The 24,175-nt window shown below is 50.7% G+C and overlaps 1 protein-coding gene across 1 annotated transcript; it reads right to left on the bottom strand.

Annotated features, from left to right (window-relative positions):
- Nucleotides 1-731: 731 nt before the first annotated feature.
- On the bottom strand, nt 732-7,929 carry GDF7 (growth differentiation factor 7). The gene is made up of 2 exons (XM_027904416.1): nt 7,599-7,929; nt 732-5,095 (listed from the first exon to the last, which is right to left on the bottom strand). The coding sequence occupies exons 1-2, from the start codon at nt 7,927-7,929 to the stop codon at nt 4,173-4,175; spliced, it is 1,254 nt and encodes a 417-aa protein (XP_027760217.1). The 3' UTR covers nt 732-4,172.
- Between the last annotated feature and the right edge of the window lie 16,246 nt (nt 7,930-24,175).

Raw genomic sequence — 24,175 nt, 5'->3', positions numbered from 1 at the left:
TCCTGCGTGATTACATTCCCATGTCTGAGGGGAGGGAGCCAGTTAAGCATAGATAAATAGTCTTTTTCAAATGCTTAATATTTCTAGTTTCACTGTAATTACATCCTGCAGATAAAAATGGTGCTCAAGGTCAAACAAATCCTCCAGGAGGATATACACTGCATGGAAACTGTTTTTGCTTTTGGTTTTGTTTTTTTTTTAACTGCAAAGGTTGTATAAATACTGCAGAATAAGAACCTATAATTATCCATTAAAATCACTCTGAGCCTACTGAATTCATATTTGTCCATGTTCAACCTCTAGTCTCATATTTATAAAGTTTACATGTGGCCAAAAATCAGCTCAGGCAAGAGGCAACTGATCAGAAATACATTTTTCCTGGACCGTTTTTATGGCATTAGAGGGTGATGCTCAGCTGAGGACCAGCTTCAGGGATGAGAGCTGGGCTGGGCTGCCACCATCCTGCAGCCAGTGCCCCATTTACCTGCCCAAACATGGCAGGGCTGCAACAGCTCAGCTGAGGGAACCTCCCTGTCCAGAAAAGGCTTTCACACCCGCCACTTCCACTGAGAGTCACAGAATCATTAAGGCTGGAAAAGACCATCAAGTCCTACCATTAACCCAGCAGCACCACCATGTTCACCATGAAACTGCATCCTCAGTTGTCTTATCCACACATTTTTTGAACACTTCAAGGGATGGCAACTCTACTACCTCCCTGGGCAGTCTGTTCCAATGCTTTACAACCCTTTCCATGAATTTCTTTTCCCTAATATATAATCTAAACCTCTCAACATTTGCAGCGGCTCTGACAGTTGTTGCCTAAGCCTCATTCCAGTGTTTGGGTGCAATTTCCAAATCCACCTGGCGATGGAGAAGCAGCCCTGGCAGTTGGCATGCAGGGATCCATAAAGGGAGAAGTGATGCTTCTGCTCTGGAAACACTCCTCTGGGAGCAATAAGCACTGTGACAGCCGAGCACTGTGGCTGATACACTTTCCCAGGGGCAGGAACACAGTTACCCACCAACAGCCCCAGCCCAGCTCCCCTCCAGCCTTGCCCCGCTCATACACGTTCCCATGGAGTAGCCCCGGGCTGCCTTCCATCTCCTTAAGCAAGCAGAAAGAGGGTCTGACTCCATCCTTTTCCCTCCTGTTGTCCTCCAGAGGTTGTTTGCCCAGGAAAGGAGCAGGTGCTCCTTTAAAAGAGCAGCTGGCACAGCAGCATCACCAGGGGTGTGAGCACAAAGGGCCCCACAGCTCACCTGGGGGGGCTGAAGTTTGCTGCCCCACCAAACATGCCTGCTCAGGGAGAGGCACCTGCAGCCAGGAGAGCCAGGACCGATTCCCACATGGGCAAAACCATGGATGGCATCACTGCCAGCAGCGGCCTCTGCGCTCTCCCCAAATCCTCCTCGTTTACCGTAGTGATCCAGGCTACAAAACTGCAGTGACTGAGTCACTGCTTCCCCCCCTAGAACCAGCAAAGCCACAGTGGGATTCAGGGCAGAGCCTCAGCAGAGCACAGCACATAGCACTGGGGTTGGGGTGAAGCACTGCAAGACCCAATCCATTGCCTCGTTCCCCACCTGCCACCTCCAGGCCTAAGGTGGGCAACATCTGTCTGTTCCCTGCAGTTGTGGCTGAACAAAAGCTTCAAGAACTGAGGGTCACTGATATTAACACCCCCTTGGACTCGGTCCCACGGGAGCAGGTCTCAGGTCAACCTTTTGGCTGAGGCTCACAAGAGCCACCAGCCAGCGGGGGCTGCCAGGAGCTATATATATATCTTGCCCAGATCTGAACTGCCCACAAACCTCCACCGCAAATATTTGGAGGAAGGGGAGGAGGTAAGAGAAACAAAAACATTTAAAAATATTGTCTCAGCAGTGAGAAAGACTATCAAACAACCCATGACAACTGAAAAATTAGGTACTTCAAAAGCTTGGTAACTTTATAAATGGCGCGGTGTTTCCAGAGCAGGCAGCTAGCTCCGGCACTGCTGTGCCAACCTCCTTCCTAAACCATCTGTGCTAAAGCCAAAGGGCAAAGGAAAGCCACCAGCCCTTCTGCCGACCCCTCCTCACCCACTAGTTGCACCTCAGCCTCCCCAGACGCTGGCAGGCAGAAAACCCACCCACAAGGAGCTGATTCTTCCTCTGCCCCATCAACCTCCACCTCTGAGCATCCCCCTGGGGACAGTTACATCATTAATATATATTTACATTCATGCTGAGGTAGGGAGATGGGTTTTCCTCTTGGATACATGTATGTAAAGTTGGAGGAGCTCCACAGGAGTCAAGGGGGTTACACGAGACTTACGGGTACCACATTTGCTCTCCTGAGTTGCCACCAGCCACAGCCTGAGGATGCAGAGCAAGCCTCTGTGGATGAGGACAGAAGGAAGTTGGGAGGTGTTAGCCCAATGGATCTATCACCATTATCAGTGTGCACAGTTTATTCCCTGCTGATGCACTATTTTCTTGTGGGGAAGTGGCTGTTGGACCTCACCAAGGCTTTTCTGATCCTTGAAATCATTTGGATTCCAGTAGAGTTCTTTGAGACGACCCCCTCTCTGCCCTTGCCAGGCCCAGCCTTCCCAGCAGAACACCCCTGCCATGGAGGACAACTGGTTTCATACAGGGAAAACACCATATTTTCCAGCAGGGATTTATCTCCTCCAAAAGCAAACTACTGTCACTAATAAGCCCTGATGTTTACACACCAACACTCTGACCACCAGTAAAAAACAAACCATCAAACACAAAGTCTGTGCAAATACACCTGTGGTCTACACCAACCCAGCTAGGAAGCCAGAGTTTGGTACCAAAACCCACTGAGGTGCAGCAGAAACGCTTCCCAACATCCAAAACACACTCTGTCATGGATGCGAGGTTTCTCTGATTTAAAGGCATAATTTATACTCAGCTCCTGAGTTGCAAAAAAGTCCTGCAGCCCTTTCAGCACGAGTCAAAGCACCTCATTTTATGTAGAAGTCTCCAAGGGTGACATTCAGCCTACAGCATGGGAAAGGTCCATTCCTGGCAGATCCAGGCTCCCTCAATGGAGCAGGGAGAGGCCGGAGCTCCAGGGAGGGATGGAGCTTACTGGGAAATTGATGCCAAAGGAAGATAGGGTGGAGCTTAGTGCTTTTATAGAGATTATTTGGAAAAAGAAGAACTCAAGCAAAATGGCTCTTCCCTGGGGAACTCAGGACCTTTGTTTCTCTCCAGACATGCTGAGGACGGCTGTGTGAACTGTGGGCCTGATGCCGGCTTCCCAGTATGCCTTGGAAATGGGGTTTTGTGCAGGAAAGGGAGGGGACCCACCAGCCAGTACCTCTTGCAGGACATCAACAACAGGGCCAGCATTTTGGACTACATGGAGCCAGGGCACCCCCACCTAACACCTCCCAGGACCATTCCCATTTTTTTGAAAGCATGAGCTCTACTTCAGACCTGACTCTTGCTTTAGCCTCCAGTTACAGGACCTTCTTTCCTGTCCCCACCAACAGACTCACAAATCTCTTCCCACTGTAAGGAGGCCTGGACCAAATGATTTCAACCCCCAGCAGCCACAGGTTCTCCACCCCCTGCCTTCCCCCAAGGATCCCTCGTTTTTCCACCAGAAAACCTGGGGTGGCAATTTGAAGGCAGACAGAAAAACTCCTTTAACTCAAATAAATGAGCGCTCTCACCTCACCTCCATCCCACTGCCACAGCTAGAGGGTGATGCTGACAAGATTCCTCTCCCACAGCCACCACTCCACCTGCCCCACAATCCCAGGTCATCATTCCCACTGAGACAATTTTCCAAAACCTTTGGGAAAGAAAGTGTCAGCTTCACTTGGGAAAATCAAGACTAGCAGGCAGAGCTCATAGGCAGAACAGGCATTTCCTGGGGGCTCTGTGCACCCCCCCCTTTCCCATGGGGAGCAAACAAGGCACAAAGATGGCATCAGCCTCACAGTCTCGGGGGGGAGCTCATGGCCAGGGCAGCCCAGGGAAGGCAAGGGACAGCTGCTCTGAGCTTGGCTTTTGGAAAGGCACACACCAAAATGTGTACGTGTATATATATATATTTTATATATATATCTATATTTATATATATAAAATGGGGCAGGGCTGCTGGGCAGGGCAGGGAGGGGTGGGGAGGAGGAGAGCTGCAGAAATTGCTACCTGCAGCCACACGTCTCCACGACCATGTCCTCGTACTGTTTGTAAACCACATTGTTCCCAGAGTCTATGTAGAGGATGCTGATGGGGCTGAGCTTGGAGGGCACACAGCAGCTCGGGGGGGTGGACTCCGGGTCCATGGAGTTCATCAGGGTCTGAATAATGGCATGGTTGGTGGGCTCCAGGTGGGAGCGCAGGGGGAAGTCACAGACCCCCTCACAGTGATAGGCCTCATAATCCAGGGGGGCGATTATCCAGTCATCCCAGCCCAGCTCCTTGAAGTTCACATGCAGGGGTTTCCTGCTGCAGCGGGTCTTCGCCTTCTTCCCATGGCCTCTGCCCCCAGACCGGGCAGCAATCGTGGTCCTTCTCTTCCTCCTCTTGGGATACACCTCCTGGCCAGGATCGGGGGGCTCCAGGAATGGGGGGCTGCCCAGGGCCTTGATCTTATCCCGGATCTCCTTGAAGAGATTCTCCTTCCTCTGGGTGCGGGAGAAGGCCACGAGCAGGGCTCGCTCGTGGGGCTGGGGCTGGGGCTTGCTGAACCCCAGCTGTCGGGGGGGCAGGAGCTGCCCCGACTGATCCGAGACGATCCTCAGCAGGAAGCACAGCAGCGTGCCCGAGAGAGATCTCTCCCTCCGATCTCGCAAGGCTTCCCAGACATCAAAAACCTCCCATCTGGAGGAGCCTGCGTCCAAAATGTCTGCAGCTCTGGAGTCCAGCAGCCGGGGCTCCTCACCATCCTGGTTTGGGCAGGTGGAAAGGAGGAGGTGGTGGAAGGTGCCTTCAGAGGACAGGGCCAAGCTCCGGTTTTCAGGGAGGGCGCGCAGGACTCGCAGCTCTGCACCCGTCACCTCCTCCGCCTCAGGCAGGCTGGAGATGTCGAAGAGGTATCGCTGCTCAGAGGCGAATAGGGAGGCATCTGGAAGAGATAACACAGAAGGAAAAAAAAAAGGGGGGGGGAGAGAAAAATTTAAAATCCCAGCAAGCTGAAGCCAAGCTCTCATTAGGGAGGTGCAAGGGACACAGAGCTAACACGGAAGATCTTGCCATGCAGCAAGGCTCACTGAGCATCCCAGCAGGACATAGCCTGTGTGTCCTGCATCCAGGAGCGTCACTCCGGCTGGAGGCACCAAAAACAAACGAGGAGGAGTAGGTACAGAGGGAGGGAGGCATCAGCTGAATCAAGTGGCTTCTCATCAGCACTCCTTCCCATGTCCCGAGGAGGCTTCTCTGCCTCCTCCTGGGTGTTCCAGTGACCCCAGTTGCACCACTATTCTGTTTTGGCATGGAAGCCTCATCTGAACCTGTGTGCCACAGTCCCATTCCCAATCAGGAGATGGTGACTGATTTCCTCTGCCCTAAGTGTCACACACACACACACACACAGCCCCAGTCACGTCAAGTAAAAAGCTGTGAAAAATTCCATTTTCCCATCGCAGACACACGCCTGATAGAGGCACCACCAGAGGCTGAAAGTGAGCCCAGCTTCACTTTGTCACTGCTTTTGGTGGATCCAAAGCCCAAACACAGACTTGTGCAGTTTCTGGCACTGATTAAATATACTCAATGTGCATTTAAAAAAAAAACAAAAAAAACCAAAAAAAAAACAAAAAAAAACACCAACCAACACCAAAACAAACCAAACAAACAAAACCCACACACACAAACCAAACCAAAAACAAACAAAAACCCAAAACAAAACACCAAAGGAGGTGGCACTGGGGAGAAGAAGAAATGAATGAGTTCTGGGAGGGTTGTTATTTATTTTTTCCCTCGTTAACGAGAAACCTGACCTGGGCATGCTGCAAACATCACTGCTGTGCCCGAGCCCCTTGACCCGCTGTCGGCAGAGTGCTGTCCGACATCCCCACACCGCAGCCCCGCTGGGTGCAGCCTGCACCGCCTGCCAGGGGAGAAACAATCTTCTCCCTGTCATCTGCTGCTGCTGCTACTATTATTATTATTATCCTTATTATTATTATTCATTATAGTCATTATTATAATTATTATTTTAAAAGCAGATCTAAAGTTCCTCTGCGAAACAGATAAGAGCAGATAAGGAGATCCCTTTGAAGAGTTCATCTGGTTTCGTTTTGCTCTGAAACTTCCCAGGACCTATGCAGTTTTCCCCCGGCTCTCTCAAGCCGGGCACTGCCCACCCTCCCACCGGATCGTCTTCCCCGCGTCCCACCTCGCTCCCCTGACCTTGCCCCTTCAGCTTTTAGCACCCTTTCCCCCCAAAGGCTGCCGGCAGGATATGGCCCGATCTGGGCGTGGGGATGGGGCTTGGGGGCTCCGCACCAGCAGCCGCCGCTCTCCCACCCCGGAGCAGCCGGCGATAGGCACCGCGGGGAGGCTGGGGCTGGGTCAACTTTTCAGTTTGTCTTTTAATTTTATTCGATCGGGAATTTATTAATTTTTCTCCCCCAGCCGAGCGAACTTCGGCGGCAGGGCGCGATGTACACATGTTAATAATATATCGTCAAGTGCGTTTATGTGTTTATTTGATTATCGCCATTAGATTCGCGGGTATGAAGAGGGCAAAAGGAGGGGAAGAGGGAGAAGGGGAGCGCGATGCCGAGCTCAGCCGGAGGGTCGGCGGGAGCCGCTCCGGAGCGCTTTCGGGGCACCGCGGCTGCGCTCCCTCCCCAGTCTCGCCCGGCGCGTCGCGGGGCCCTGCGGAGTTTTTCGGGTTGTAAAGGTTCTGGCGGGTCTTCTCGCTCCCGGTCCCGGGGATGCCGCGCAGAGAAGCTGCCTCAAAATTGCCCCACATCAGGTGGCGGGAGATTCCGAGAGCCGCACACACGCCCGCCCGCCCGCCCCGGCCCGGCTGGCTGCACCTCGCACTCCGTCCTCAACTCCAACCCCAGTCCCAGCCCCGAACGTCATCCTTGACCGCACAACCCCATCGCCACCCCCGACCTCACCCTCATCTCCATCTGCAATCCCTTTTCCCAGCTCCAGACACAAACCATTTGCTGCCACTATCGTCGCCCCAGCCCTATGCTCACGCACAACCCCACTACCAGCACTGTCCTCGTCCCCATTCCCACGCTCCGTCTCGCGCACGGCTCCATTCCCGTTAAACAACTGGGACGCGCAGCCCCTATCCCGTGAAGCTCCATCCCGTGAGCTACCCCCAACCTCTGCAACCACCCCGTTCCCCAACCAACGCACAACGCCATCCCAGGCACAGCCCCGCGTTTGGACCGACGCGCGAGCTCCCTCTCCGCGTTGCCGCCGCGTCCCCAAACTCACGCTCGAAGTGATGCGCAATCCCACGTCCGTCCCCGCGCCCACGCAGGAGCCCGACCCCCGCACCCGCGCACAGCCCCAAGCCCCATCCTCATCCTAACGCCCGTTCCCAAGCCCAAGCATCCCCGACGGCGGGGTCCCCGGGGGGACGCGCTCCCCGCACTCACCGCTGCGCGCCCGCTCCGCGAAGCCCGTGACGGTGTCGGCGCGGCCGCCGGGGCCGCGTCGGGCGGCCAGGCGATGGTACAGGGCCACCATGTAGTGGTGCGGCACCACCGTGCCGTTGCGGAGAGCCCCGTCCCTCCGCGGCGGGGAGGAGAAGGGGGAGGCGGCGGCGGCGGCGGAGGAGGAGGAGGCGGAGGAAGGCGCGGCTGCCGAGGGTCGCTGGGGAGCGGCCGCCGACGGGCCGCGCACGGCGGCGGCCTCCAGCCCGCGGCGGAGGCGGCAGGCGCCCAGCAGGCAGAGGCAGAGGACGGCGGCGGCGGCGCGGAGGCGCATGGCGGCGGCCCGGGGCTCGGCGCGGAGCTGCTGCCGCCGCCGCTCCCCGCCCGCTTTTGAACATCGTCTTCGCCGCCGCCGCCGCCACCGCCGCCGCCGCCGCTCCTCGTTCGCCCGCCGCCGCCGGGGCTCCCCCTGCCGGCCGCTCGCCCCTCCCCGCCCGGGCACCGCCCGCGCCCCGGGACCCGCCCCGCCTCCCCCGGCAGGTGGAACACCCCCGGACACCCCCTGGATCCCGACCCACTCCCCCGGCAGGTGCCACCCCCCCCGGATCTCTCCTGACCCCACCCCGCCTCTGCCTGCAGGTGGGACCCCCCGGACCGTCCCCTCGGACACCGCTCTGCCTCCCCTGGCAGGTGAGAGAACTCCCGTCCCCGCTCCGCCTCTGCCTGCAGGTGAGACCCTAACCCAGAGACACCCTGCCCGGTCCCCGCCCCGCCTCCCCAGGCAGGTGAGACCCCCGCAGGCTCCAGCCCCGTCTGGTGGGAGGCACCTACGCCCCCCGTGGGGTTACTCGCACTCCTCATTTGTCGGGGAGAGCTGCATCCCACAGCCCCGTGTCGCGGCGTCACCCCAGCCTAATTAGGGGGGATGCGGATGGGAGTTGTGTCCGTCTCGTACTTTGGAAGGCGCCCTTGTCCCACACCACCTCGTACTGGTCCCAAACTGGACATGGGGCAGACCTCGGCTGTGTTTCGGACTAAGGAACCTTCACCCACTTTTCGGGCGGACTTCCCACCCCTCAGACTGGCCTGCGGGGGTGATGCTGCCGGCGGGGCCGGGCCGGGAGAGTCAGGGAAGCCGGAGCGACTGTCCCGGGCTGCCCTGCACCTCCATCGGCCCCGGCAATTCCGCCTCGGTAGCCCGACACCGGAGCAAAACAAAGCCCCGGCCGGGCTGCGAGCTGATGTTTTCCCTCGCACGGAGGGTTTCCTTGGTAAAATTCAGATGTTTCCGTGGGTCTCGATTAAAATAACAAAGTGGGGTATTTACTAGGATGTTATTTCAAGTCTCTTAAGTCCCTGGTTATGTCTGTTGCGATTTCTCCGCAAATACAAAAACAAGGGCTGCGATGATTTATTTGAAGGAATGTAGGTGTTTCGCCAAAACAAACATGGCTTTTTTTTTTTCTCCCCCCCCCCCCCCCCAACAATCGCTTCTCACGAGCGTTTGTCACTGCAGCCTCTCGGATTTCTTTCTGCTGTAGTTTTACAGGTGCTTTGTCCCAGTATCACGAGTGGGTTTCTAATGCCAACCAGCGGATTTGCTCGGTATGAACGCACATGCTGTGCAGAGACACGGACACAGCTCCCATGACACCATCCCAAGAAATCCCCAACCCGAGAAATCCACGTCCCTCTCAGTGCCAGATGGCATTTGCACACTTTGCACAGTTGGCACGGCCTTTGCAAGGCATTTACACAGGGCTTGCACAGCCCTTACATGGAGTTTGCACCGGACTTGCACAGCCTTTACACAGAGCTTGCGTGGCTTGCACAGCAGTTGCACACTCTGCACAGACCACGGGGCCTTGCACGCTGCCGCTGGCAGCACCCACCCAGCAGTTACCAACCACCAGGAACCCTAACCCAGCTGGGGCAGGAGGCAAAGGAAGGGGAGGCAGAGGAAAGCTTCAATATTATTCTTTTTTCAGTTCCTTACTAAATCCTTACTTAATCCAGCCTGATGATGTTTAGACACTAAAGATCACTTTCGAAAGCATCTGACGACCTTCCAGCCCCTGAGGCCTCACTCCCCTCTGGCCAGGGTGCTGAGATCCCACTTGGGAGCCCTCACAGAACTGGAGCAGGTGGCAACAGGGCTGAGTGTTCAGGGCACCTCTTCCCAAATATGGGAACACTGAAAAACACTGTCTGTCCTGCCCCACTCAATTCCACCTCAACCAGCATCTCCAAGGTCACAAACTGTGCTCCTGATGCTCCCACTGAAGGGTATGGCAGCGCTCCCTTCCCAGTGCTGCCCAGAGAGGGGATCAAAAGGATCAGCAGAAGGATGAAAGGATGATGAGACAGGAAGGACTGTCAAATTCTAGAAAATGGGCAGGCAAACCTATCCATAAACCTCTGGGCTTCTTGAAATGGTTTCTGGAGCCTCCTGCCTGGAATTGTTTCACACAGTCAGTTTTATGCGAAACAATGAAAGATACAAAAATGGTGAATGTGGTCCATGCCCTGGGTTCCCTGGGACTTTACATCCTCCTGCGTGTTGGGGTGCATGTACCTGCCCTACATGTGTAACCCTGGGCTTCACCTTGGGACTGGAACTGTCACTGAATCTTTTCTGTGGGTCTTTCAAAAATTAAAGTTACATCGATGCAACAGACAGCCAGGCTGTGCCTTCTGTTTTTTCTTTCCCCACCTTCTTTTTTTCCCCCCCCACAGACCACTCCTCTTAGCCCCCAGTGCGGGCAGCAGGGCCAAATCCCTGCCTTGTGCAAGTCAGCAGAGCTGAGCAGTGGGTTCCTCTGCATCAGTCTGCACCATACCATCCTCGTTCCCGTGCACAGTTGTCCCCATGACAGAGCCTTGTGCTGCTGGGTGATGAGACCCAGATCCCTGTCCTCACTGTCTGTATGGAGACCCAACACAGGCACGCACATACCCACACCACCCCGAGCGACACGGACACACATGTGTGCACACACCAGGCACACATGTCCACACCAAAGGCGTGCACACCCCCCCCCCCCCCACCCCCCCCCCCCCCCCCCCCCCCCCCCCCCCCCCCCCCCCCCCCCCCACCCCCCCGCACCCCTCCCCCCCAAGAAGCAAATCCTGCCTGGCCATGCTGGAGGGTAGATGCGAATTCCCACAGCTCATCCTCTCAACCACACAGCATCTACTGAGGTGCACAAGCGCTAACTTTCCCATCTGTTCTCCATTGCAACTTCATTTAAACCCTTCTGGGCTTTCTTGAATTTCCATCAGCCCAGCCCAGCCCAGCTGCAGGACCTTCCCAAGCCGCCCCAGCCCTGCTCAGCAGCTCCTGCCCCCAGTCCTTCCTTGCACCAAGGACGGGCTCTTTTCTCTCCCACTGCAAACTTTTTGCGCATAATTTCACACTGGCAAAGAGCCACCTTCTACCAGCCCCCTTCCAAAACCAAATTAGCACGCTGCTGCAGCAGCAGAAATTGGAGAGGAAGGGCTGCAGTTTTATTTTACAACTCAATTAGCAAGTTTATACAGAAAAAAACACCCATATAACTGAGGGAGATTTTATGTCTGTTCAGCTCCACCAGCAAATAGACTTGTTCCTCCTGAGGGCACTCCCCACTGCAGTGGGTACAGCAATGTGCTCCTGCCCATGGGGGCCTTTAACCAAAGTGGTGATCCTGGCTCCAGCCCTGCTCACTTGCTCCATCTCTCTTTGCTTTTACACTTAAAAATCCTCTGGGTACCTCCATCACAGGTTGAAAAACACAGTTCTGAGACTGTCCTGTCACCCTGTTCACCAAGTATTAAATCAGAAGTGTGCCAGAACCTCAGATGAAGATAAAGGGCCCCACTTGCCTCTAATTATTCCCTGAGAACTAGTCCTGGTGGCTGTATGCCCAGGATGGATCCTGACTCCCATAACAGCTTGCACCTTGTCCCACTATGGTCTCTTTCTCCCTTCACCAACAGACCCTTCTGGTCAGGTTTTTGCAAAGAAGGGGACAGTCAACTCACTAAGCCTGTTTTCTTATTTGCAACATTTTTTGGATGCTGATTCCTTCAGGATCAGGAAGGAATCATTCCTGCCTGGCTGATACTTAGGCTTGTCCCTCTGATGTGGTCTCCCTCCCTCTGCTCCCTCACTTGGTCCCCAGCATTGCCCTGCTTGCGCTACTGCAATGTCCACGGTGGTTGGGGACCTTTGTGTGTGGAGCACCAATTCATTTCCATGAGTCCTGGGCAGGGTGAACTCCCCTACCATGTCTGCATCTTCTTGTGCAACTGTGGGCAAGGTCCCAGCCTGGCAGAGGGGCTGCCCTATAGGAAAGAAGGGGGTATCTGATTTAACTGGAACTCACCAGCCATGGAAGACCACTTCGCAAAGGAGGAAACTGAGGCAGAAGGGAAATCCTCAAGGAATAACCATGTACCTCATGTCACAGCCATATTCCCACAGCTCTGCACCTCCACCTCACCTTCCCTATCATCATCCCTTTGTGATGGAATAAAAACAAACTGCAGTGACAAGCCCCCTCCACGCTTCAAAACTGGAGGTGTTTGTGGCATTTTCTGTTAGATAAGTCAGTGGGGCTGCACCAACTTTTCTAGTCTTGAGCAAGTTCAGAGCGATCAGAATATTGATGCCAGTGGCTATTTGGAAGAGTGTGTTTTCATGTAGTGACCACACAAGAAGCCTCTTGGGACTTCATTTAACAAATGTCTTCTAGCGAGATGGCTACAAGTGACAGCAAGGCCAGCTCAGCAAGTAACCAAGCAACAGCATCATTTTCTTTCCAAATCTTCCAGCAACTCCTTCCAAAACTTACTTAAACTCAAGCCAAGCTGAATTCTTTCTGCTTGTCTGCATGGGGATAGCTGGGGAAGATAAGACAAGTCAAGGTACAAACTCCGTGCATGAAACATCAGATGGATTCAAGGACTCTGTGGGCTGCTTTGCTTCAGGCCCAGAGGCCTGACGTCACCACAGCCTGGATGCCTAAAGCTGTGCTTGTCTCACATCACTTTCTATTTGAACACTGTACTCTAGCTAGGGGACAGGAGACTTATGGAAATGCTTTGCTGAAAATTCAATCCTTCTGGAAACATAAAAGCTTCTTGAAACAGGCTCTCCAATCCCCTCGGGGAAAATTGTCCTATTCAGCATCTGGCCGACAGGATCTGGCATAAGCCACCTGAAAGTAGCGGGTCAAAACACAGTTGAGCACTCAGTCGTGCTCAAAAAAAAAAAAAAAAAGAAAAAAGAAAAAAAGCCCATTTGCTTTTTGAAAAGTGCAGAGTCAGCAGGTAATTTGTCAATGCACCAAGCTGGATCATGGTGATGACTCACCCAAGTGTCCTTATGGTGGTAGTCCAGGCTAGCATCTGGTTGGAAGGGGTGGGATTCACTGGAGGGTGAGCTGTACCTCCAGAAAGCAGTTCCTATAGCATTAACACAGAGTCCAGCTGAGACAGCTGTTACAGAGGTGCAGAAAGCCCTCAGCTACCTCTTACCCACCCCTGGCTGTCCATGTGAGATGTCACCAGGGGAAGCGCTCTCATACAGCCTTCCTCAAGCTCTGCTCTATGATTCTTTATTTTTACATATTTAACCTTTTGATCTCCAGTCAGTCCTTTTTTCTCTCATCTGTTTCCCACATTATTTTGTTTCTCCCCAGCTTCTTGTCCTCCAGCTCCCAGCCACTTTTTGAAGGCTCCTCAGATTTGGGGGTATCCGAACCTGAAGGTGAGACCTGACTGGGAGAGTGTTTGTCAGTGGACACCAAAGGGAGCACCAGAAAAGGAACACTGAACACAGTAGCTTACCCCGATCTTTCCAATTCCCAGTTATTCCTAGGAGAGTCCTCTGCCCTCTTTCCATCCTCCTCCCCAGCCAGTGCTGCTCATGACTGTTGTCACTCTCACTTCTCTGCCACTTGAGACAGAATTTCTCCATCCTTTGCTTTCTATCCCAGTGCAAAGTCTTACCAATAACTCCAGTTCTGTCTCACTCATAACTTTCTGCATGCAGATGTTCACCACTTTGAACATGAAAGGAAGACAGTGGGTTTTTTCCCCTTTAAGTTATCTTCCCATCCTTTGGTATTGTTTATTCCTTTGTCAGACACTCTTTTCTCTCTCATTTACTTCAATGCTCTAATCCCATGTTTTTGTTTTCCTCCATAGACCAGGCAAATCGAGCTAAACTCTGAAGTTCTTAAGGTCAGCCTAATAGTTCTCTACCAGTGATAGGGATCTGGCAAAGAAAGGCCTTTCTCCAAGAACTGATTCCCCTCCTTTTTGGGGATATCATCTTGGTTAGGAATGGATCCTACCAAAGTACAGCTGACAACGTAAGGTATCTAGTTGGAGGTATCAACTTCGGTTTCCTGGACAGTTGCTCTGGGGACACCAACAAGCCATGGGTGCCAGCTAAAGTGTGCAGAGGGCCAGAGCAGACCTGCCAGCCCTCAAATCCAGCCCAGTCCTCCTCCCTTCACTGCTCTGTGCCAGCTGCTGAGCTGGGCTGTGAGGAAGAGGAGGAGCAGGAATGGAGGAACGTGGGTACCTGAGTGGGGAAAGGGATGTGGTCCAAAGTCCTGCTTGATTGCAACTTTGCATGGCCTGGATCACTTCTGTTGAAGATTCCATCTGTCTGACCCTCCTGCCAGGGCAGCATGTCCTTTCATGACAGATGTGGGTGGTTTGGGCCAGGCACTCAGGAGAGATGTCCCTCACCCAAAAGGCCCCACAGAAACCAGCACAGATCATGGGGCAAACTGAGCAGCTCATGAGCTACTTCTTACCACTGGTACCTTCTGGTCTCCTGTCCAGTTCTGCATTTTAACCCAACAATTTCTGCTTTCTTTTTCAATTTTGCCTTTTCCAACTTTTATTGGAAAACATTTCATGCTCTGGGTCTCTTTCTCCTTCATCTGCTGAGCAGCAAGAGAAGCTCAGAGGATAAGAACCATCGCGTCGCAGCTCAGCAGAGGGGCCGGGTGGCTGCGGTGGGACCGAGCATCATCTGGAAGCTTGCGGGCAGGAATCTCTCCCAGGGCAGGAGCACCATCTCCTGGAGAAGGGATTTATAGCATTGAGCCTCTGCGTAAGGTGTTTCCCGTCACAGGCATGAAATGTGGAAGGCACTAGCAGTTTCGAAGGCACTCACTCTTGTTTCTCTCCTCTTAGGCTGTGAAACGCACGTAAATCAACCCAGTACGAGTGTGTCCTGTATACAAGACAGGGAGATGGAAAACAGGAATATATTATGTGGGCACATACATTCTCCTTTGTGCTGTGCACTAGATGGACTTGAGTGCGAGTTGCAGGATCAGCTGTTACAGAGTTTACCATGGGTGTATCAGGTGAAGCTCCATCCTATTTTGCATTTCTCTGTCTCAAAGACCCCTTGAGTTAATACAAAGAGCAAATCACATCTCACTTAAGGGTCCTTTGCATAGTTTTACTATATAAGTCAGAACAAGCTTTCTGCCCACATATCTTTTCCTTAGTAGATGCATTTGAAGGAGACAAATGCAATGTACTAAATCTTGCAGTCCCTGTACATTTTTTAAGAGCTCTCACTAAAGTTAAAGCCACGCCTATGGGCAGTGACAGCTGGATGGACAGAGTTACCGACGCACATCACTGGCTGGGAGGTCAAATGCCCTATTAGTAATGAACTTGATTTCCTAATGCATTATAGTGGTGTGTCTTCACAACTTCCTAACAGCTCTTTGCAGACACTGAAAGTTGGTGTGAGCTGTGCTGACATCAGTATTTAGGTAACATCCATTTCTGCCTTAATAAGAAAGACACAGACCTGTTATCCCAGAGCAGGCTATGGGGATGACCACACGGGTGGAGCACCTCTCCTGTGGAGACAGGCGGTCAGGATTGTTCAGCCTGGAGAAGAGAAGGCTCCAGGAAGACCTCATTGCAGCCCTGCAGTACTTAAAAGGGGCTTATAAGAGAGAGGCAAAGCAATTTTTTTACACATGCAGATAGTGATAGGATGAGGGAGTACAATTTTAAACTGAAAGAGGAGAGATTGAGATCAGATACTAAGAACAGAGTCTTTACTGTGAGGGTGGTGAGGCATTGGAATGGGTTGCCCAGAGAAGCTGTAGATGCCCCCCACTCCTGGAACTGTTCAAGTGTTCAGGATGGGGCCCTGAACAACCAGATCTAGTAGGTGGCATCTCTGACCACGGTGGGGAGATTGGAACTAGGTGATCTTTAAGGTCCCTTCCAACCCAAACCTTTCCATGGTTCTGTAATTTATATTTGATGGAGGGAACATGTTTGCTTTGCTTTGCCCACTTGTCTGTTCTTACACACCAAAATATGTGCAGGTTCAAGCACCTGGCTCATCTCAGATGCTTAAATGTGAGCATATGGTGCCACCTGAGACATCCAGACCTCCAGCTACTGCCTCAGAAAAGAGAGGGGTCATCCTACCCCTTCAGCCTCACTGATCAGCAGCATGCCTGTGGATCTTTTCCAACCTAAAAGATCCTGTGATTCCATGTGAATGTCTTGGGTGCCCTGCAGCCTGAAGAGAGCCCCCAGGAGCCTCTTTTAGCACCTGAGCACATGCTCTCATGAGAAGATCATCAGAATTTAGTAGGAAAAAATAAACAAGATGGGACTTTCTGATACTGAAGAGATCCTTGAAGAGCACAGCACTGGGGGAGGCGGGGTATCACTTCAGCAGTGTACAGGGAGCTCTGTCTCTTCCTGTGATTCACACTTTGATCTCACCAGGTTCGTAAGTCAAAATACGCCATTTTGGGCTCCTTGTTCTCTGTCCAGAAGAAAAGTGCAGATTAAAATTATTTAATAAGACTGGCTCCCATATGAAACAAAATGATAGTCCAGTAGTCAGCTGCTGGTTGTTTAACAAGCACTTTGCACTTGGAACAGGGAGATGTTAAATTCTGCCTGTGTCCTCTCTGCAGGGCCTCATCCTGCAGTGCAGATTCAGTCTGGGCTGACAGTTTTAATAAGAACCAAAGTCACAAGGACAGAGAAAGATTGTCCTGGTCCTTGATGACTTCGCAATGTGGAAAGTGCAAGTGAACCCAGTTCTGAATCTTCTCCACGTTTTTTTCCTCTGTACAGTGATGGCTTGTGGATACAGCATGTGTAAGACAGGTTGTGAATGTAAACACTCAGTGATGATTCAATAACCATAGAATACCCAGAGCTGAAAGGGACCCACATGGATCATTGAGTCCAGCTCCTAATAACAACCATAATTATGGTCCCCTTGTACCACAGTCCCTGAATTTAGGCATTTATTCCTCCACTATTCCAAGTTTTGCAGTTCCTCTGGCTTTTTCATGAAAAGCCACGATCCCAGGAGCAGAAATATGGCTTGTGCTGGTAGTTCAGAGAAAGGAGCTCAACAGTTTAAATTTTGGGGAAAATCTAGTACAGTGATCAGGCAGCTTCATCCCAGCGGGTTCCCATGCCCATGCCAGCCCCTGGCTGAGCCTCTTTGTCCTTCCCTCCCTCAGGCCAGAGCTGTGCTCAGGATGCCAGCTTCTTGCAGAACCAAGTTCAGCTTTGATAAAAGCAACTATTCCTTGTTGCTCTTCCTTCATTTCCAGCTCCTTCCCCTTCCTATCCCATCACTGCTGTCTTGCCAGGTGCCCACAATGTGTTTCCCATCAGCATCAAATATAGGAGGAAGGGCACCAGGGGACACAGGACAGCAAACAGAGCATGGCAGGGCTTTAGGCTCATCTTTTCACCTAAGGGTGTTGCCAAGTCCCTCAGCATGGGGGGGAAAGGTGCCATCTCCTCCCCTCCCCCAAGTCATGTCCTACCCGTGCTGTAGTGCTCCAGGCCGGTTGGCATCTCACGTGTGATGGGTTCATCCCAGAGCAGGCAGCTCATCCTCAGCTGACAGCAGGAGGCCTGGAAGCCACTGGTCTCCCAGGGATCCTCACAGGGGCTGGCAGCTCCTTGTTTCATCACTCCAGGCTGAGCCACTCCAGGCAGAGCCACTCCAGGCAGACATAATCATGCAAGTAGAGCTAGACTCTTAAGCTGCATCTACACAGGTAAATTAAATGTTTGTAGGAACACTCATTGGCTCCCTGGCATTATTTAATTTACCTGTGTAAATGAAACACTGGAGACCCAGAAGACCAGGCCAAGTTACCTGATGGGCTTGTGTGTAGGAAACCTAGCTCATGGTCAAGATTGTCTGCAGCCTTGCCTTCTTTACTTCAAAAGCTTATTCCAACATGGTTGGGGTGAACCTTAGCTAGCCAAGAAACAGTGGCTCTTCTTGAAGAAAGAAAGGTCCAGACCTTTGGTATTTGGTGGGGAGCTGAGAATTTGGCAGCAAGAGCAATAAAGAGCACTATCCTGGGGATAGACCTAAGCCAGCACGGGTGGGAGCTTGGGACAGCCACACTCTTTCACATCTTAGTTTTCCCCTCTCTGTAGTAACAGGTCTCTGCCTGCTCTTGAGGTCAGCTTGGGAAAAGGATTAAGGAAATAGTAGAGGTGTATTTCCAACCTTGCACACCGATGTTCCTGATGGAGCCTCAGGAAGGAAAAGCACCTTCCATGCAATCAGTTTTTCCACAAGTCCTGCATTTCCCATTCTCCTCCCCAACTCAGCACAGCTGATCAACTCCCCTGACTGTGTAATGTTTGGGTAGTAATTACCATTCTGGCTTTGTAATTGTAGATTTGAACGCCGAGTGACTGATCTCAGCAGAGGCTCCAGTCATATGAAGTGGGAATGGATATAGCTGGTTGTAGGACCAGACAGAAAAATGTGGTCTCCCAAGGAGGCTTCATTTCCATTCTCCTCAGGCTGATTGTTTTTCTCACCAGGTGGTGGTTGCTTCTTCCTGCATTTTGGAAAGCTGAGAACTTGACTCATGAGAAAAATATCCAAAGGGTTGCTACACCATTGTACCATAAATGGCTACATCTGCCTCTAGAGATGTATTTTCCTCTGTCTTTTGGAAGGACAATTACCCATTTCTATAAAATCTTCTACAGCTTTATAGCACTATTTTAGTAGTTACTGTTTTGGAGGAGTGTGATAAGGAAGCATTTAGGGTGGATTCATTTCACTTGATCTAGAATGTAAGATTTGTTAGACATGCATCAGCTGTACCACTCTTTGGACTCCAAAGACTGCAATGATTTGATTTTCTATTACTACAATACATACATATATATTTAATGCACATGACACCACCAACACCTGCTTCTAAGGTCATGAATTTCAACCATTTAGGCCTCGTTCTGTTGTCTACACATAGACACTGCAAATTGGGACGTACCAGAGATTCAAGACACCTGCCTGGACACGCAGCATGAGACGAGCACAAGACCTGAATCCCTCTAGGGCAGCAGTTGGAGGCCATGTGGGATATACCAAGGTCTCTTCAAAGGGCAATAAACCATAGCTGAACAGGTGAATTGAGACCTGAGCACCTAAGCTGGTTGCTGCCATCCCCTTACAGCCACTGGAGAAAAATAAGCGTTTTTAGGGCACAAATCTTGAAGTGAGCACCTGAAACAGATCCCAGTACTCCCAGAAATTTTCCTCTTCTCCATTGACTACAAAGCCAGTCTACCAGACCAGCACAGACCAAGATGCTGAGCAGGCCAAAATCTAATTTTAAGCAAGAATGATATCTCTCTGTGAAGCTGGATAGACAAATTGTTACTGCTTTTTAATACCTTGACAATTGCAATACTAATATCTGCATTAAAAAACATGGATGTAGAAACCCATGTGCATGACCTGGTGAAACCCAGAGTCTGACAGTCAGCCACTTTCTAAGTAAGAATCAGAGAATCTGACTTAAAATGCTTCTTGTAAAATGTCTGTGAGCAAAACTCTGCTCATGGAAGAAAGAGCACGGACCTGGAAAGATACTCATCTTCCTACTGCAGCTGTGTATGAATGACTGGTTGGTGAGATAGGTTGTATTGGTTGTGCTACGAGACAGATGCATACTTACAAATCTCCCTGAACAACTGGGCAACTCCATCCTGGCTTGCTGTCACCAAGAAATGGTTGGGTGACTACAATCTCTCTCGTGGCATCTGCCAAATCAGTTATCTTGAACTGAAAAGATTGCAGCAGAACTAATGCAACTCAGTTCACCACAACTCCTGCATTTTACTTCCCTTTTATTTCCATCATACACTGGAGGTGCACCAGAAGTGACTGGCTTGCTGGTGAGCCAAATCAAACAGGTATCTGCTTAAGTCTATGCCTCAGCCTTCCCCTTAGAGGGACACAAATCCCAGCCTCTCACCTATTGAGCTGCCAGCTTTTTACAATAACTGGAGGAGCTGAAAGTTGTCCAGCCATCTCCTCTTTTGCTGTATTTGGTTAAAATTGGTCACTGGGCTATTGCAACGTTATTAAGTGGGGAGCAGACAGCTGGACTGGCAGATACCTGAAGCAACAGACAGAGCAATTGCATACACCTTCTATTTAGGAAGAGATGATGAAGAAAACCACCACCTTGCCTTCTCGGGTTTTTTGCTAATTCAGAGAGTTGAAATTTTTCCATTTGGGAGAATTTCAGTCAGGTCCAGCATCCCTCATAAAAATGGAGGAATTGTTCCAACAATGTCCCGGAAAGGTTTCCTAATTTTGTAAAGAAATCCAGGAACAAAACCTGGCCAGCTCTAACCTGACTGGCTCGCACTGTGCTGTGCTGGGTAGTTCAGCAGAGAAGTCTGGGTCTCCACGAGTCTCAGCCTTTACTCCTGCAGGCAGGAATCTGTAAAAGGAGTCACCTCCATGCTTCATGCAAGTAGTGAGAGACCAGGAGCCAGCACCAAAGCCAGGCAGGCCTTGGGCTCCTGCTCATCTCCAACCAAATAACTTAGTATGGACATGAACACCTCCAGAGCTTATTTGGTGGGAGTGAGGGAAACCAAGGAAAAATACTTGGACAACAGCTTTGGTCAGGTGTGTGGTGAAGATGGACTTGAAAAAGTTGGCATCATATTTGGGAGTCTGGAAATTTGTGTAGTTATTGACTGTTCCTTCACTTTTCCTGGATCTGGGGAAACACTCTTCATTGCACCTATGTAAAGAGTCAACTATCAAAAACTATGGTTTCTTTCGGGGGAAAAAAAGATTCTCTATTTACTGTAGATGTGATTTTTAATAATATAGGCAATTTTCTGGACTTTAAGGCTTGGTTTTATTAAACTGGGGCAAACCAGGAAATCTCATCTTTTCTTCCTCACTGGCTACCATGAAATTCATCCACAATTTACCTAGGGTCCCCAAACTTAAGAGAGGTGGAATTTTAATTCCAGGGCTGCAGCAGGTCAAGAGCCAGGTTTATCTTTCAGCAGGGATTACCTATGTTTTCTACTAGATTATTCCTGACATGTGGCTCATCATATTACAGGTTAAATGTTTAAAGGGGGGAGGAAAGCATGAGGCATAATGACTAACAGCCATATAACTCTCCTCCCTTCTCCCCAGAATAAATCCATACTGAGTTTAGGAGGTGCATAGATTAAAAGACTGTCCTGACAGGCTATCAACAAACTTACCACATCATATAACAAGAGTGAACTTTAAATCTACCATTTTGGCTACCTTTGAAACTCACTGAGAAGCCCAGCCCTAATATAAAATCTCCTAGTGGTTCACATCTGGGTTTTGTAATTGTCATCTGAAAACAGTGTTAGGAGTGATAAGTGAGTGGTCATCTCACTGGAATCCTAGTGTAGCCTTTCTCAGTAATGAAATGATATTGTATTTCTCCCCATATGAATCAAGGCTGAAAAAAGTTTCATGTTCAGCTTTTAAACTGTGTTTCCATAGCTGATTTATTTTGGTTTTTTAATATGTTCCTCTGCCATTGCTTTCCCCCTCCCATTTTATTTACTATACCCTAAGCTGGGCTCTGATTTCCCCTCATCTTGCCATGATTACAGGCAGAGCCCTCTGCCAGGGATTCAAAAATTGGTGGACAATACCTCCTGGGCTTATAAACTCACTGTTGTTCTCCTCCTGCTTTGGGGGAGCTGAAAAGCAAATCCACGAGCTGCCAAGAATCACACCCAGGCAGGGATGCAGTGCTGCAAGAGCTGGTCCCTGCTCAGTGTACAGGAGACAGACATGACCCTGGGATGAGTTCATGGGGTCACACCTTGACCCTGGTGGAGACCCCTCGTCCCCCTGTGCCCCTGTGAGGAACAGGGAGGGATTAAACTGTAGGGCTGCAGTCCGTTCGCAGGCTGGAATGAACAGGCCCCAGCCACAAATCACTCCATATTTTAACAGGCTTTGAGAGGTTTTTCTTCCTCACTTTAACCCTTTGTGGGACCTCAATGCCTGCAGAAGATGGATGATGGGCAGTCCTCCAGTATAGGTGGTGAAAGGCTACCTGGTATAAACCCACATTTTCCATGTTCCAGCCAAGGCTGAAGGAAAGGGAGGACCATTCCTTTTACCTCTCAGGTCTGGGATCTCCACTACAACTGCCCTCCAACACACTCCTCAATGACAGTATTTCCCTTTGCCCGCTCACCAAACAGTTCCCCAGTTTGACATCAAGCTCTTCCCCAAGGAGGCCAGGACCTGGTTGTCAGCTATTTCACAGGTATCAGACCAGAAGCCCTGCAGAGGACCTGAATTCCCAATAGATGTCAGATCACAAACTCTGCAGCCACCTGCCAGCCCCCAGGCCACCAGAGCTTGCCCCCAGTCCTTGCAAAATTCTTTCACATGCTTTTTAGGTTGCCACAAGGAGGGCCAAGGGGAGAGCTATTGATCCACATCTGGTAAAGGAGGGCAAATGGGGAGGAGGGTGGTTATTGCATCTCCATCAGGTCTACCTGTCAGCCTTGACTGCAAATGTGGTTATATCACTGACTGACTTCAAGCTCTGTAGCAAATCCCAGTGTCACTGGTCCCAGAGTCAGGTTTTGAGCTGAGGGTTAGACTGGAGTTGGTGGGATTGTGTGTGCAAGTGAATGGTGACAGACAGAAGCTGGGCATTGACTCCCAAAAGGTGCGTGTCATGGTTTTCTAGCTACGAGGAAGAAAATTAACTCTACTCCAGCCAAAAACAGCGCACTGAGACACAACTGGGGACTGCAGTCAGCACCAGTGGCCCATCCTGGGTCTATAGGTTGTATTTGAGTGCTCTCTAGTGGACAGAGAAACAAGTCCAGAGGTGAGCACAGCTGATGAGGCTCTTTCTGAGCTTAAGTCACCCTCAGCTGGGTGTCTGAGGCACTGGGTCTGTAATATCCACAGCCATGGGCCTGTTCTGAGTCTCTGGGTGCAGGGTTTGGGAGGGCAGTTCAAAGCTGGGTCTTCCTGATCCGTGAGGCTGCAGGGCAGAGGTTTGATGTGGGAGCAGTGCAGGGTGGCAGAGGACGCACACCTTGTCTGGTAAGAGCTGACTCACAGAGCACAGGTAACATCCCAGTCCCTTCCCATTTACACAGCTTTTCAGTGCTTCTCCTTGTGTTGAAGGAAACACCTGAAGGACCTGTTCCTACGTGTGCAGTCAGCGGATAGAAGAGCAGAGAGGTACTGTGGAAGGAGAGTAGAGACGCCAGTCGTGGGATTTTATAAGGAAGTGGGGAAAAATTATATCAACTCATTCACCAGCCACTGATGTGAATTCAGGAGCCCTCTGTTCCGAGAGCCCTGCCAGTGCTGAACATAAACACTCTGAGGTAAAATAGCTCTTGTTTCATAGCACAAAGTGATAACCCACTGGATATAGCAGAACCAAACTACTTCAGTGTGACAAGAAGGTTATTATGGAAGTCAGCTCAGGACACAGACCATGAAGTGGTTATGTAGTGGGTGCTTCCAGATAAGCAGAACCATATTACTGAACTCAGCTGTTCAAAAGGTGCTTGAAAATCGTGAGATCTGAATTTTGAGTTCTGAGAATAACTCATCACATTTTCCTTTTTATTCTGTGAAGTGATAGCTAAAAGATTTTTATGATGGTGATATTAAAACCAGAAACAGCCACTTGACTCACGAAACAGTCACACAATCTATAGAGGTTATATGTATCTGTCCTTAAACTCTTTAAAGCCTGACTTCTCCATTACCTCTGTGTTGTGGCCTCATCTAGTCAGAAACCACTGAGTCTCTACCACAATACCACACATATCTGCAGAAAAAGAACATAGGTTTGTATGTGGCCAGTTATTCTGTGCAAATGCATTAACAGTCTTGTTACAGAGATGCTGCAGCAATACATGTTAGGCTGCTGAATACTGACTGCACAAATATGCTGATTCAGTTTGTTGAGGGTCCAGAGTTTACTCCTCTTTTCTTCACTCATACACAACTAAACTGAGGCAAGGGAGACCCATGAAGGTGAGAGGAGCAGGAGCAGCTGAGGGTACCCCAAGTACTGGTAGGAAATCATAACTCTATTAGTGATGACTTTTGGTGGTACTGCTTCTCAGATTCGCTGCACATTCTCCCGTAAGCCTTCCTCTGCATGTTTCCAGTTGACAACCAGCTACACTAAACAAGTCCCAGTGCCACTGTGACTGATGGCCAAGGTGCAGGGTCT

The sequence above is a fragment of the Empidonax traillii genome, unplaced genomic scaffold (genome assembly GCF_003031625.1).
Source record: "Empidonax traillii isolate 1590-97213 ecotype Southwest subspecies unplaced genomic scaffold, ASM303162v1 scaffold1056:size198982, whole genome shotgun sequence".
Lineage (NCBI taxonomy): Eukaryota > Metazoa > Chordata > Aves > Passeriformes > Tyrannidae > Empidonax > Empidonax traillii.
The sequence above is the reverse complement of the archived record's forward strand: the minus strand, read 5'-3'. Positions and strand labels throughout refer to the sequence as shown.

What these genes read in the sequence shown, in the direction of transcription:
- GDF7 (XM_027904416.1), bottom strand. Translation starts at nt 7,929, where the DNA reads ATGCGCCTCCGCGCCGCCGCCGCCGTCCTCTGCCTCTGCCTGCTGGGC. An exon ending in CGCGGAGCGGGCGCGCAGCG is followed by an intron (nt 5,096 to 7,598) that starts GTGAGTGCGGGG and finishes TATCTCTTCCAG; the next exon opens with ATGCCTCCCTATTCGCCTCT.